The sequence below is a fragment of the Oncorhynchus masou genome, chromosome 5 (genome assembly GCF_036934945.1).
Source record: "Oncorhynchus masou masou isolate Uvic2021 chromosome 5, UVic_Omas_1.1, whole genome shotgun sequence".
Taxonomy (NCBI): Eukaryota; Metazoa; Chordata; class Actinopteri; order Salmoniformes; family Salmonidae; genus Oncorhynchus; species Oncorhynchus masou.
In genome coordinates, this window is record NC_088216.1 from 28,446,564 (window position 1) to 28,462,116 (window position 15,553).

Below are 15,553 nucleotides of genomic sequence, written 5' to 3' on the forward strand. Positions count from 1 at the left end.
ATTTAAAGGGACAGTTCTGTGAATGGTCTTGTGCAAGTTTTAAATTGACACAATACCTGTTCGCAAAGGTGTCAGCTCGAGATGACGTGCAGGAGCTTGCAGGGATTTGTAGTTTTGCATGTCTACTTTGACGCTGATTAGAATTTTCAAATCTGAGAGTAAATGGAGCCGAATATATTGATAAGTCACCTTGTCCGAGAGATTTACATGATTATCAAAACGTCACACCAGGGTAAGCCTACAGGAAATACAGCCCTTAAGTCTTTTTTTAAATAGGAAAAATGAATGGTGGAAAAACAATTGGAACCATTTCCCTGTTTGACCACTAGGTTTTATGAGTATTATGACGCCTCCAGTGTGGGGCTCTATACCCCTTAACCTCAACTCTGGACTTAACCCAGTTCAACTGCATTTTTTTCATTCCTTCCCTCTAATCAGAGACTGATTTAGACCTGGAACACCAGATGAGTGCAATTAATTATCAGGTAGAACAGAAAACCAGCGTGCTCCGGACCTCGTAGGGTAAGAGTTGAATACCCCTACTCTATACTGTTTGAAATAACATTTCTGTCCATAGTTAAGATGCTCAGACTTGTTTCGAGAACATTCAGGTTTGTTGTAAACACAGTAGAAGCGCAGATACACATAAAATGGGTGTCAAGCAATGAGACGATTACCCAACGGCTTAACACACACAAAGGGAATGTAAGCACTTGTATATCACAAGCGTTGGCATTATATTAATAACTATGGCCCTCCGAAGCTTTAGATGAACATTGACAATCCTCCCGTTATACAGTTGATGCCAATAGTTGGCTTAAGGACCAAGACTTTTAGGAGACTTTCCAGGTCATATTGCTTGCAGTCACGCTGCACAGATGATTAGGAGTGCTGATCTAGGATCACTTTTCCCTTATAGATCACAATGAATAAGATTATGTGGACAGGGTAACCTGGTGGAACCAATCGGATTGCTGTGTCAACCATTCTGTTCTACTGCAAGTGATTTGAAATAGAATGGCGAACGCAGTGATCAGACTGGTTCCACAAACCGAGGGACCTGCAGAAGTGCTTAGGGGCAGGTGCGCAGTGTGATTGCATAACAGACAACCTGGAACGCCACCGATAACTTTATATTATGGCTGTAACAAACCTTCTGATATCTCAACTTTGACCTCACTAAAATGACAAAACAGCATTATTCCTGAATGACATTCCTGAAAGGTGACGGAGATTCAGAAGGAAAAAAAAATCCTTAAAACATTGTGGTAACAAACATTACGACAGTCGACACACCATAGAAATAGAATGGCTAGATGCTAATCTATTTCTATGTGACAGACATAGGGTGTCACCTAGCAGTTTTTCTAGTGATACGCAGCATGAAGACAAAGTGTTTGAAACAAACAATCTTTCCATAGTAGACAACAAACAAAATAGATACGGACAGAGTAATATCATAACTACACTTCTGAACACTTTGAGCAGTCGGTTTTGTGGGACGGTACAATTCTAACTACGTCCTACGGAGTAATTCCTACAGTGCAACAATGAAGTGAACACACAAAGAGAGGTCTAATCAAGAAAAGGACAAAATATTGCAAAAAAAAAAAAAAGTAGAAGTGCATTTAACAGACTGAGTGGATTATTGTGGTAGACATTTTGTCTCCAAAAATGACAAGGTCGAAATGATAAAACCTGTGAATAAATCCTTTAGAAGCATCGGATATTTCACTAGGAATGGTTAACTAGGAGTCCTAAAAAAACGAATTTTAAGAAATATAGTCAAGTAACGTTTTCTTAAGACTTAGTAACCACTAACTAGTGTCTGTCCAATACAGCACATTGGGAATTTGGCCAACATGGCAGTAACAGTGCATCATCACGAAATAAGAGTAAACAAAACAAACGTCCAGTGATTGACTTACTAATATAAATATATATTCTATCATAGGAGTCGGGAGTGTCGAGGTCAATGCTTCCTCTTGAGTCAGGGACACACAAGGGTCCATGTTGGGAAACACTGCCAAACTATTCAAACTATAGAACTGTTATAACTATAAAACAAGGGATCAGTGCAAATATACAGCCCATCATCCACTGAAACATCTCCCTCCCTCCCTCCCTCCCTCCCTCCCTCCCTCCCTCCCTCCCTCCCTCCCTCCCTCCCTCCCTCCCTCCCTCCCTCCCTCCCTCCATTACCCCGAGGCGGGAATATGCCTGAGCTCTGGCTTATATCATCATCATCTGGGGAGTGCAATCGTGGCATTATGTCATCAGCATTTACTACAACAAACAAACGAGGGGTATGGATGAAACATTGAGGTGGTGGAACTTGGGGGCTCAGGCACGAGCAGAGGCGGGACCTGCTGGCTTGGGAGAGTCATGGGGGGCGGAGCTCTCAGCCTCGGAGGTGCTGGATTCGTCGTCGTCGTCCGTCTGCTCGGCGCTGTGGTAGAGCATGAAGGCCTGGGTCTTGTGGGTGATGGTGATGGTGCACGGGCCCTGGGCCCACGGCTCCCCGTCCACCTGCATGGGCATCCGGGACGTCTTCAGCACCAGCTACAGAGAGATAGGAAGGGAGAGGTGGTAAGAGAGATGGGCGGAGAAAAGCAAAGGAGGAAAGAGAAGAGAAGGTTAAAAAAACAAATTTAACTGGAAGAGCTGAACAGTGATGAGAACAGTAAAAACATATTTTAAGTACATTGACATTTACTGAACTAACCTAACTTTTAAAAGACAAAACTAGCAAATGACCCAGTTACTTATAAAAGATAACCATTCAAACTGGTACTGTATCTATTCAGCTACGGTCAAAATGACAGAACCAGTCAGGTACACCACTACTGTCCTCTCACACTGTGGAGATAAACAGCAAGTGGTGGTGATGGTGCTGTAACCTCACCCGGACTGTGTGGGCCTGGCCCAGCCGCACCGGGTTGGCCATCTTGACTTGGATCTGAGCACAGTGGAAGGAGCCAAACACACCCACCACCTCGAGCAACCCGTCATCCAGCCTGGGGTAGAGGACAGGAAGGGAAAAAATCACTTAGAAAACGACACCGTCGAAAAGCGTTATAGAGCATTCATAAAGTCTTCATAAGGCCTAGATATATGCTTCACAAATCACGACATTAGCTTATGAATGATTTCTGAAGCATCTCTGAAAGGTCTTAATATAGAGTATATGAAGGCTTCACAAAAAAGGACAATGTGATCTTGAGTTATGCTTTCAGTGATAATACACAAACAACTTTTCAATGGACATCGTCCATCTGATGGTAGGGCTTTCGAAGCCTTGATTGTCTCCATTTCTGTATTGTCTAAAGTCCTGTGTGAGCCAGTGGTGCTCACCGTGTAGGGGGGTAGGGCTCGTCCCCCATGCCCTCCCACAGACGACAGCCTCCGCCCCAGTAGCCGATGTTACACACGATGATGCCCTCCAAACTGGGCAGGGCCACTCTCTCTCCATCCAACTCCAACTGTGGGAGCGCACACACAATATTACTCAATTATATGAGTATCCGCTAGTTCAAGGAGGCATCCCAAAATTATACAGCGCACAAAGAATGCTCGAGTTCATTTGAAGTTTGTGACATTTGCCAAGGCAACGGAACATTCTATTAAATTCTTCAGTGCATAGAGGTGGAAGACTGCACAATAGACATGAGAGTCGTTCCATGAGGCCACTGTGTGTGTCTGCCTGTGTGTTGTTTGTGTGTGTCTTTGTGCACACCTTACCTCAATCCTCTTATCCAGGTCTTTGCATTCTTGAACTAAACAATCTTTGGTGCCATACATGAAATATACAGCCTAGAAGGAAAGGCAACAGTTTGACCGTTAAAAAGGGGAAAGTAATATGGACAAAGGACACGCATTATCAAAAGCAGGTCATGTTTGAACAAATTCAAATATTTATTACATTTTCACCCAAATAACCACTCCTAGACTATTCTGAATCAGCCATTTATAGAACAACTAACCACATAATTAATATTCAGTAAGTAAAAGCATTTCCAAATACATTTGACTAAGAGAGAAAAGTAGCATTAAAGAATTCATTCCAAATTGATGTGTCGACCCTTACACTCAAGCAACCACCCTAGAAATGTCCTCTCATACTGTATGTAAATTCAACCACGTGAAGACATTTGCATACGTTTGTGAATATTTTCAGATGCGTCTTTGGCCCACTGACCTTGTTGATGATGCGACTGGAGAAGAAGGAGGGGGTCTTCTCACGGTGGGTGTGGAAGTTGAGCGCCATCAGGGCATCCGGGCCCACTGAGAAATAGTTATTCATGGACAGGACCTGATGAGAATAGCACACACGAGTTAGGAGGTCCTTTAGTGAGCAAATCAAGAGTATAAACAGTGAATAAATCAATCACGTAGGCTATTCCAGTAAGCAGGATTATTAAGTTAACCAGCTAACGTTGATAAACAACCATATAACTTGTTTTTCTGGTTCATTAAAAACGCCGAATATGTATATTGGTTGTTGTTTGTCAAGTCAATTATACCTCGTCAATTTAAATCCTTCATAAAAATAAGTTATTTCAAGCCATTTTGGACAGTTAGCTGGCTTACTCATTGATACAGCATTCTGGAACAGCCCCATGATTGCAATGGATCACTTGGTTGCAGCATGGTTCTGGCAGTGGCAACACCAGAGTTACAGGTGTGACTCCTGTATGGGCCACACACTGAATACAGTACGTGTTGCTGAATTATATCAAAATGCAGGGCAAATGGACAAGATCAAAAGAGGCTAGCTAGAGAGGATGAAATGCAACTCACCTTTGGCTTACGAAAGTAGAGTCCCTTTGAGGCTACCTGAACTTTCCACCTGTCAGGACATGTGGAGATAGAAATGTCATACTGGATCATTTACAACCATGCTACAACACAAATGGAACTAGGGATATTGAGCGTTGCAGCATAAGCACAGAAGGCTACGTTACATGAGCTTTGTAGCATTAGCACAGGAGGCTATATGACTTGAGCTTCGTAGCATTAGCACAGCAGGCTACATGACTTGAGCTTCGTAGCATTAGCACAGCAGGCTACATGACTTGAGCTTCGTAGCATTAGCACAGCAGGCTACATGACTTGAGCTTCGTAGCATTAGCACAGCAGGCTACATTGCTTCCTCTGGCTCTCCACTGACCTGTCCATCTTGACCACCTCTGCTTCGAGGACGTTCCGGAGCACCTGCTCCACAGGGATCTCCCCGGCGTAGCCCGACCCCCAGCCCAGGGAGTTGGACAGATCGTTCCCTGTACCCAGGGGCAGGATCATCACCCTGGGGATGAACTGATCTTGGCCCTGGAGACCAATACACATATGTGAAACAGAAATCATGGTGCTGCTAACATATCTTCCTCCGCTGTCCCTGTTCCCATACCGGGATCAAACCAGTGATCCTATTTCGCCTCTATGGCCTATTTATTGCCTTACCTCCCTACATTTGCACACGCTGCACATAGATTTTTCTATTGTGTTATTGACTGTAGGTTTGTTTATGTGTAACTCAGTGTTGTTTTTGTCCGACTGCTTGGCTTTATCTTGGCCAGGCTTCGGTTGTAAATGAAAACTTGTTCTCAACTGGCCTACCTGGTTAAATAAAGGTAAATAAAAATGTTTTAAAAATCCTCTGCTCATAAACACACGTGACCGCCCTCCTTCACAACGTACCAACCGTTTGAGCTATCAAAAAATATCTAAAGTGGTAGCTCCATCGGAAACATCTCAAGCTAGCTGAAAATGTTAAAACAGGCACGCCATCTACAGACGTCTTATTCAATAATAACCAACAACAACAGTAGGTACAGCAACGTTAGTTGCAACAGCAGTTACGACAGTCTGGCATAGAGCTGCACGACTCTCATCTGCTCCTGCCACTGTCATGTTACACAAACACACACACAGCTTTACCTTGAGCTTCATGGTGTCGATGGCATCCAGCACCCAACCCACGGTTCCGTCCCCCCCACACACCAGCACCCTAACACTGCCTGGAGGCAGCAGGGTGCACAGCTGCAGAGCCTTGGAGGGAGGCAGCTCCGACAGGTCAAACACCTGAGAGAGGAGGGGAGGAGAAAGGAAAGGAGAGAGAAAAGGAGAGGAGGAGACGAGTAGAGGAGAGAGGAAAGTAGACGAGAGAGGAAAGGAGAGGAGGAGAGGATAGCAGACAGAAAATGTATGATATGGGAGGAAACTAAGTGGAAAAGGTGAACGGGAGGGGAGGAAGATGTTTATGCATCCCACCATCACCGTGCCACCTCCGAAATCACTTTAACTCAACAGATTGCCTACTGTGCACCAGTTCAATTTGACCTAGACATCTTAATAATTCCATTATATGCTCCTACAGGATGCTACACAGAGGACTGACTGACCTGGACAGGGTTGAGGATGGTGCGGAACTCTCCAAGCAGAGCCTCCCCCATGTTGTTCCCACTGCGAGTGTTGGCCAGGACCAGCACTGGAGTCCAGCTGCTCCCACAGGCAGACGCCAGCTAGACACACAGTTCAATTTGTTTAATTTAACCTTTATTTAACTAGGCAAGTCAGTTAAGAACAAATTCTGACTGACTGGTAGTCGCTAGTAATGCAACCACACAATCGGTCCCGATCCACCATTCGGGCCACCATAACCCCAGACACCGACCCCTCCCTGGGTGTGACCTCTGACCTTGCTGTACTCATCGGGGTGCCTGCGGCGGAGCTTGTTGACGTGGTGGAGGTAGTGAGGGGGGATGATGAGGCTGCGGAACTCGCCCAGCTCACAGCGCTCCCCGTCCGACAGGCTGGCCTTGCAGTCATCGTGCACCATTGTCTGACACCACACACACCTGCCAAGGGACAAACACACACCCATCGGTGGATCAAGCGCAATTTTGTGGCGCTCACTGTAATGTCAAGGCAAAAGGTGGACAAAGCTGGTTTAGAATTGTACACATGAAAGGAAAAGGACATGATATTCATTCCTGTCAATTTGTAAATAAAGCAATTTCAGCTTCCCCATGATTGAAACATTACAAATAACACCCTCCGTCTTTAGTGCCAAAACCAGACAAATGTTAACGCCTTCGCATCCTGCTGGGCTTCACTGATTAATGTGGCAGACATTAATTCACACAAACGACAGCCTAGAAGCAAAATAATATTACCTGAAGTCACACAGCTTCGGTTGGTTCCCACATTGCTCCTTGCAGACCACACAGACACTGCAGAGAGGGACGTTTCCCCGGACCCAGCGGTGCTCTAGTGTCCCATCCGCTTGGGACGGAGCCATAATCTCTTTGCAAACAAGGCTCCGGTCGGCCCGGCGCAGGCATGTCTCGTCGGCGCACACTCCGCAGCAGTCGCAGAATGCCCCTTGTAGAATGTGTTGTTGGCATACACAGCAGTAGGTGGGCTTGTTGAACAGGTCGGTGCAGTGCCAGCCGTGCTTGCTCTTGCGGAAGAAGTCTTTCATGTGTATTTTCCGTTTGGAGCGTTGGACACTGCACCACAATGTAATGATCACGGGCACTACGACAGCGAGAGAGGTCCAAAACAGGAGTGTCCACTCTTCCCGTGACGACTGGTCACGGTTTCCCTCGTCCCCCTCCATTGACATCCGAGGAAGAGTGGTTAGTATTAACGTGAATAAACTAATCAAATCATTGAATATCACGAGAATTCATATAAACATTGTGCGCAAGGCGCGCGCATCATGGTGTCCATGCAACAGCTACGAGAAAATGACAACCTTCTCGTGTAGCGAAATAACGCACAAAACAAGGCTCGAGCGAGATCGTAAACAATGACTGCCGTGATTTTTGTGTGTGCAAAAGACGTAGCTAGACGACGACCACCAACATTTGAATGATTAGCTTACTGTTGTTGTTATCAGAAGCTATGCTAGATATAGTTACTGGGCACCTGATGTGCTCCTCATCTCTCCAGCAATGACTACATTAAAAGCTAGTAATCAATCGTCTGTAAAAAATAAAAGTTTTTAAAAACCTCGAAACGCATGCACAAGCATTTATAATATTAAAGATTGCATTGAAGTGACAGCTTCATTACTATATCAATAACACGACTAAACAATAGATTCGTCGATAAAACATATGCCCAATCGCAAACAGTTGCCTTCCCACCTAATGGCAGTGTTCAAGCGCGTCAAAACCGTGTTGTATCATGGGTACATTTTGACTGACTGATCTGAAAATAATATTGAGCAGTGATTTACATAGAGATAGATATAGGACTCATCTTTGTATCTGTGCAATTATAGCGTCTGTAACATCTCCATTTTGAAGTAATCCATTTTCTTCTTCCCGATTGGCTGATCCCTCCCGATGACCCGGTTGGACAAAACTCCAAAAGGGTCACGAGGAGGGATAAGCCAATTAAGTCCCACCCACTTGACTACATTAAAATGGTGGAAGCCCTCAATGGCGCTGCCCATGCTAATAGCTCTTTGGCCACTAGAGGCCTCTATCATTCTCTATGGTTTTTTATGATGCTATGTGATTTGTAAATTTTCGAGTTTCGAGTCGTCTTTAAAGCGGACTGCAATGTCGAACGCGCCGATTATTAATAGTGTCGTTCGTTTTAATTGGCCAATATGCTAACGTAAACCATGACGTACGTTTTTACGTAGTACTCAGCTGACTCTGGCAACTGAATAACATATCAAAAACCGTTTGTTGAGGGGAAAGATTTAGAGCTGTTTTTTGTTGTTGTTGTTTTTTTAGCTTTTCGTTCAGTATATTAAAATAGTATTACTAACATTTGCCTTAAAGGCATCAAGACACATCTACACAACATATTTATGTTATAAGCGCAGACAGAGCTTCACATTCACTGATAGGCATATTAGGCCTATAGGATGTCATTTCTTAAATCTTATATTTAGGAAAATCAGGCACGTTATTTGTGCATTTATACATGATGATAGAAAGAAGTTGAACAATAACTTTATTACATTACATTTGGCTGGAATTAATGTTAAAAACTAGGTAAACTGTCAAAAGAATCTTGCAATCCATACAGCGATACGGCCAAAACACTATTTTCACGGCACTTCGATACTGAAGCAGGTTTGGATAATTTACGAAGGAAGTTATGATACTGAGGTTAAGGTTTGGATAGGGCTATGGTTAGCGAAAATGCTATCCTAACCTGCTACGGAAATCACTTTGTATTGAAGTTCCGTAAAAAAATTGTGGCCCAAGGCCGATAAGGCACATGGCCGAGTTTCCGGGAAACCAAGGACAAAACAGAAAACAGCCTTTAAAAATCCCTGCCTTGCGAAAAACACATCCATTAATCCTTGACAAATTATCTCTGAATAAAATGAGTTTTGCGCGCCATCTAGTGGATAGAATCAGCATTGCAAATGTGAAATCCTCACGCTAAAACTGCAACTGGATACAGATGTAATTCATGCAAGAAGAAAAATCTATTTGAGTACGGTATCAAAGTTCAAACTGATGAAAAACAAGTACATTGCATGCTATAATCACCACCAAATAAATATACAAATAAATAAATGTCTCATGCCAGAACAACAGGCACAGTGACACCCAACAGATGTTTTCACAGTTATGTGACCCAGTTTTGTAATATTTGGATTGGGGAGGTGATCGGTGACGTAGAGGAGAATTTACCCCCTCATCTCCTACGGACTGGGGTCTCAGTGCAGAAGTAGCCGGGCAGGTGAGCTGAGACCAAGATGAAGAAGTTTGTGGCATTTTCCCTCTGTCTGGTCCTCTTGACCATCTACACAGCAGGTAGGCTCATTTTGAAGAGGTCATTTGCCTTTAGAAAAAATGTATTAATTAACCTTTTGGTGGCTTGTGAGTCTTTTAGATGTCTCTAATAAAAGTTTATTTTTGCATTTTTTTTCAATGTTAATGCAATAGAAATGTTGTTTTAAGAAAATGTGAATATGCAGTTGTTATGTAGTAATTAATGCTGTAATTTATATGCTCAAATAATTACATGCATAAGAAAAGTAATTACTGCATAATTAAACTTACAAAATAAAAATGCAATTCAATCATGCACAGAAAAGCAAATATTGTGTTGTGTCAATGTAACTAGTAAATATTAAACTAAATACATTTATGTTGTATGAAGATATTGCATGAAAATAAAACCAAACAAATATGACATCATTGTTTTAACTGCAGGCACATAGCTCATTTAAATACTGTATTGTATTACAATATCATGTACTTCCATTTTGAAGCTCTTATCAATGCAGTTTCAAAATCATTGCAAAAAGCCTGCATGAGCCCTGGGTGGTGCTTTGCCACGTCGCTGTGTGTGCCTGGCGCTGTTGACAGAGCCAGCCAGGTTCATTTTCATACCCCCTCGCAGGTTGGCCTTTGGGGGTCACGTGCTCCATGGGCTGGCCTGGCTCTCTGGAGAGAGTGGGGGAAATGAATGGGTACTTTGTTGCTCCACCAAAAAACAGCCTCCTAATGATATTCTGCTGCTGCTGGGGGACAGACAGAGACAGACCTCTATGAGACTAGGGGCTTGCATCTCAAATGGCACCCTATTCTCTATATAGTGCACTACTTTTGACCAGGGCCCAGTGCACTATATAGGGAATAGGGTGCCATTTGGGATGTAGAACAGGGGCTGTTGATCTACATCCTCAGCCTGGTACATTAGAGAGTACACGGCTCGACATGTACTATCCAAACAAACAGCAGCTTCTCCCCTATATCCTGCACACGCTGGGTGTGTGATGAGGGGTTGTTGTTGACTGTGTCGAAATCTAATGCAACTTTTTCTTCCCGTTTAATGGCTGCAACTGAAATGGCAAGTCTGGAAATGTAGGTTCATGTTGTGTTTTGAGTTATAAAAGTCAAGAGCAACCAGATAGATACAGGAGGAAAGAGTGGGTGACAAATAATGACTGATTTCAGGAAAATGACAGGAATATTGTTTTTGGTATATTGTGCACAAAGTACCCTATGTCACTGATGGTTGCAATATTTTCGTTTGAGATAGATGGAGCCAAATGAAGGTTGACATTCATTGTCATGAATCTTGCCCTGGAGGCAGAACTGAGCAATTTTCTGCTAGATGGGCCAGCTGCTAAGTCAAAATTGGCTTTAAAGTTAGGGTTAGCGGTGTGGTTAAGGTTATGGTTAAGGTTAAGGTTATGCCTACATACAGTGCCTTTGGAAAGTATTCAGACCCCTTGACTTTTTCCACATCCAGAGATGTTTGATCGGGATCAAGTCTGGGCTCTGGCTGGGCCACTCAAGGACATTCAGAGACTTGTCCCGAAGCCACTCATGCATTGTCTTGGCTGTGTGCTTATGGTTGTTGTCCTGTTGGAAGGTGAAGCTTCGCCCCAGTCTGAGGAACTGCGCACTCTGGAGCAAGTTTTCATCAAGGATCTCTCTGTACTTTTCACTGTTCATCTATGCCTCGTTCCTGACTATTCTCCCAGTCCCTGCCGCTGAAAAACATCTCCACAGCATGATGCTGCCACCACCATGCTTCACTGTAGGGATCCTGCCAGGTTTCCTCCAGAGGTGACGCTTGGCATTCAGGCAAAAGAGTTCAATCTTGGTTTCATCAGACCAGAGAATCTTGTTTCTCATGGTCTGAGAATCTTTAGGTGCCTTTTGGCAAACTCCAAGCGGTCTGTCTTGTGCCTTTTACTAAGGAGTACATTTTTTGGTACCCTTCCCCAGATCTGTGCCTCGACACAATCCTGTCTCGGAGCTCTAGGGACAATTCCCTCGTCCTCATGGCTTGGTTTTTGCTCTGACAACTGTGAGACATTATATAGACAAACATTTCTAAAAACGTGTTTTTGCTTTGTCATTATGTGGTATGGTGTGTAGATTGCTGTGGACATAAACATTTGATCAGCTTTAGAATAAGGCTGTAACGTAACAGAATGTGGAAAAAGTCAAGGGGTCTGAAAACTTTCTGAATGCACTGCATCAGTACATACACACAATATCTAGGTCTAATAAATAGTACAGTGCAAATTACAATACAATATATATAAAATTACTGTGTCGATACACAGTTCCCTTTGTGTCCTTTTATCTGTTTTTTGAAACTAGTTTATTGCTAGCTTGAGTTGCCTGGGGTGGCAGAGAGTTCCACGTAGTCATGGCTCTCTTTAATACTGTGTGTTTCCCAGCCTCTGTTCTGGACCTGGGGACTGTGAAGAGACCTCTGGCTGCATGACTTGTGTTGTACCAATGGGTGTTCGAACTGTGTGCCAACTGCTTGAACAGACAGCTCAGTACCTTCAACACATCAATATCTCGCACAAAGACCAATAGTGATGCAGTCAATCCCTCCTCAACTTTGACCCAGGAGAGACTGACGTGCATGATACTGACACTTTCCCCCCCGTGTACATCGAAGTGCGATACGCGCTGCTTTGTACTGGACCAACTGCAATTTACCTTTGTCCTTCTTTGCCGCACATGACCACACAGCTGGGCAGTAGTCCAGGTGAAACTTTGTACATGACCACACAGCAATTTACCTTTGTCCTTCTTTGCCGCACATGACCACACAGCTGGGCAGTAGTCCAGGTGAAACTACACATGACCACACAGCTGGGCAGTAGTCCAGGTGAAACTACACATGACCACACAGCTGGGCAGTAGTCCAGGTGTGACAAAACTATGACTTTGTAAGACTTTGTGGCTCTGCCAGCTAGTGACCACTTTGCAGAGCTGCCTCCAGGGCAAAACGTATGACAATAAATGCCAACCTGCGTAGGCAAACAGTGATGTTGCACAGTCAGCTCTTTGAAAACGAAGGGATATGGATGTCTTGAAATGCTTTCTCTCTCTATCGCCAGATGCAAACCCAATCATTAAGGAGAGCTATGCTAAGCAACTTCTGCGGACCAAGAGGCAGAAGCCTGGCCACCCCGATGAGCCAATGAGGGTAAAGTTCAAAGTGGAAAGGGCACAATTAGAAACCTGCAGCGGTGTGCTCATCCTTCTAAGAATCCATAAAAAAATGTTCACTTAACGGTTACCCTGTAATTTCTTCTGTTTTGATGTGATAATGAGAGCTGCTTATGGCTTGATAAATGAACGGCATTCTTTCTCTCTCTCTCTCTCTCTCTCTCTCTCTCTCTCTCTCTCTCTCTCTCTCTCTCTCTCTCTCTCTCTCTCTCTGTCTCTCTCTTCTCTCTCTCTCTCTCTCTCTCTCTCTCTCTCTCTCTCTCTCTCTCTGTCTCTCTGTCTCTCTCTCTCTCTCTCTCTCTCTGTATCACCCTGTACAGGAGCACTTGCTCCACATGCAGGTTCTGGATCAGAGGGCCCAGGAGACCAACCTGGAACACTGGCTGAACCCCCACTGCTACCCCCGCTGTGACAGGAACTACGGACACCCTGTCTAACCCCCAGTGACCTCGCCTTGACTCCTCACAGCCCAGGTCCCTGTCTGTCCGACAGAACCATAAAACATGCCTGCTTGGGTCCCCTGAGTCATGTTCAGTAGGGAACAGAGTAGCAAAATGCTGTGTAACAAAAAACGTACTAGAAAGTACATAATATCACTACATTTCGGACAATATTCTGTTTCCTGCCTATTGAACACAATGTACAGTACCCATAATTAGCCTGTAGGATGAAGTTGCCTTCTGATGCTGATCAGTTTTCTATTTCCCTCCTGATTGGTTATAGTTAGAATTGGGGTAGGGTAAACTGATTCCAGATACATTTTTTTTGTCTACAGGAGAACAACTTTTTTTCTGTGTGGTGGAGGGCGCTGACGGCAAGAATGATGTCGACAACTGTGATGACGACAATGATGATGATGACTATGATAATGATATGAGGGGGAAGCTCGGAGTGTAACTCTATCACATGCATTTCATGATGAAGCCTCAGCAGGGAACATTAGTGGCCATCAATAGAGATGTCCACAGCTTATTCCAGCCACATTAGCGTATAGGAAACGTATTAAATGATGTTAACATCATAGAGGATACATAATCAGTTTATAAGTTGATACAGTTATGAGAAATTATACATTGTATTAAGTAAAACAAAGTTTAAAAAACAATAATTGAATAAATAATCTAATCAAATTGTTTAAAATGCTGGAATCTTGGTGTGTTCTTCTTGGGGTTTTGAAGTAGGACTTCAGTTGGACTTCAGAGAAAATAAAAACTAAGAAAGAGGAACTGTGAACTGATCATGTGGGTTGACCCCGCTGCTGATCCGGGGTTACTATCGTAGTTTACTGATGTTTGGGCAATTTTAGACAGTGCCCTTCCCTCGAGTTCACTGTGTGACTCTGCACTGTGCTGTTACTTTCTCGCGCAGGAGGCTCTACAGAAGAACGGCATGCTATTGACCACAATGAATAACAACTTGTGAAAGGAAAGAGGGGAATTATTTGACACAAAGTATTCAACGCTTTATCGCAGCTAAACTGAATGGCCGAGAGCACTTGGCTAAATCCTACGCAGTTCTGGACGTGTGAAGGGAGTAAATATATCCAGACAATAACAAATCCAGTTATTCTCCAAAGTGAATGTCGTACAAATTATTTTTAACATTGCGTAATATATCAATAAACTGATCATATATATGGCCGTATACGACTGAACCGGCACACATTTTACACGCAATTTAAGAAATGTGCTATTGATGTTTGTGCTGATTGATTGCCAAAAATATCGAACAATTATTAATGCATTTGGTCAAATTTGTTGGGAACTTTTATTTTATTGTATTATATCCCCATGATTCAATGACAACATCTAACCCCCGACGTGTGTTTCACCTGGAGAAATTGCACTGTAGCCTATCAATAGTCAGATTGTTCAATTATTATCTGCATGTGGCATGCGAGCATCATCGAATGATTCTGCAAAACGAATGCACCGATAGGCGTACAAATAGGCCTCTAGAACCAACCAAGTAAAAAAAAAAAGAGTAAGCACGCAACAATCATGCAAATTGATCATAACATTTAAGCCATCGCCTATACTGAAATGACCAGAGTTTTTGTCAGGCAGATGCATTCATGTCAGACATAAGTGTAATAGCAGGTTATAACACATTATATATTTCGTAGGCAATCTATTATAGTTCTGATGACATGTTTGGTAACACAGGCCTACCTACCTTGTGACCCCGCATAACCAGCGTGTCCATTCCGCAGATACCGATGGGCGCTGGATTGCATTGGTTTATGATTTGAGAAAATGTGAAGGCCAATATCATTTTGCAAAAGTACAATTAAATTCTTCCTGTAGGCCCAATGTCAACCACTTAAAATAATTGTAGGCTGCGATTTTATCTGTGAAGAGCTTTCAGGACCTCTGAGGACAGCACAATTACATTTAAATAGAATTCAATAAAAAAAACTATTATTAAAATGCTTTGTCAGCTGTCTCTGAGTCCCAACTACCCTATTCTTTTAGAAATATTTGTCATTTTAATAGATATAAGACAGTGAAGTTAGTATAGTATTTTTAATGAACGCAGATAGGGCTATAGATTTGAGTTGCGTCCTGATTTGTTTTGAAACTATC

At 43.3% G+C, this 15,553-nt stretch overlaps 2 protein-coding genes across 3 annotated transcripts; one reads left to right on the top strand and one right to left on the bottom strand.

The window, feature by feature from the left end:
* Window positions 1-2,199: 2,199 nt before the first annotated feature.
* Window positions 2,200-8,347, bottom strand: LOC135539330 (diacylglycerol kinase epsilon-like). Its single transcript, XM_064965155.1, has 11 exons — window positions 7,176-8,347; window positions 6,698-6,857; window positions 6,402-6,521; window positions 5,938-6,081; window positions 5,171-5,328; window positions 4,801-4,849; window positions 4,199-4,312; window positions 3,742-3,813; window positions 3,355-3,482; window positions 2,906-3,017; window positions 2,200-2,562 (listed from the first exon to the last, which is right to left on the bottom strand). The coding sequence occupies exons 1-11, from the start codon at window positions 7,625-7,627 to the stop codon at window positions 2,344-2,346; spliced, it is 1,728 nt and encodes a 575-aa protein (XP_064821227.1). The 5' UTR covers window positions 7,628-8,347; the 3' UTR covers window positions 2,200-2,343.
* On the top strand, window positions 7,552-14,095 carry LOC135539348 (uncharacterized protein C17orf67 homolog). 2 transcript variants are annotated; one of them, XM_064965169.1, is made up of 5 exons: window positions 7,552-7,640; window positions 9,641-9,791; window positions 12,857-12,945; window positions 13,289-13,441; window positions 13,744-14,095. In XM_064965169.1, the coding sequence occupies exons 2-4, from the start codon at window positions 9,734-9,736 to the stop codon at window positions 13,403-13,405; spliced, it is 264 nt and encodes an 87-aa protein (XP_064821241.1). In that variant the 5' UTR covers window positions 7,552-7,640; window positions 9,641-9,733; the 3' UTR covers window positions 13,406-13,441; window positions 13,744-14,095. The 2 variants fall into 2 exon arrangements, with proteins under 2 accessions (XP_064821241.1, XP_064821242.1); XM_064965170.1 differs by having other exon boundaries at window positions 7,575-7,640; window positions 9,604-9,791.
* Window positions 14,096-15,553: the final 1,458 nt, after the last annotated feature.

Bases quoted from the DNA above. Each gene is read 5' to 3' on its own strand.
- LOC135539330 (XM_064965155.1), bottom strand. From the start codon at position 7,627: ATGTCAATGGAGGGGGACGAGGGAAACCGTGACCAGTCGTCACGGGAA. The intron at 6,082-6,401 runs GTCAGTCAGTCC...CTCCTCTCTCAG, and splicing joins CCATCCTCAACCCTGTCCAG to GTGTTTGACCTGTCGGAGCT. The intron at 3,814-4,198 runs GTCAGTGGGCCA...CTTTCCTTCTAG, and splicing joins CCAGTCGCATCATCAACAAG to GCTGTATATTTCATGTATGG.
- LOC135539348 (XM_064965169.1), top strand. From the start codon at position 9,734: ATGAAGAAGTTTGTGGCATTTTCCCTCTGTCTGGTCCTCTTGACCATC. The intron at 9,792-12,856 runs GTAGGCTCATTT...CTCTATCGCCAG, and splicing joins CTTGACCATCTACACAGCAG to ATGCAAACCCAATCATTAAG. The intron at 12,946-13,288 runs GTAAAGTTCAAA...CACCCTGTACAG, and splicing joins ACCCCGATGAGCCAATGAGG to GAGCACTTGCTCCACATGCA.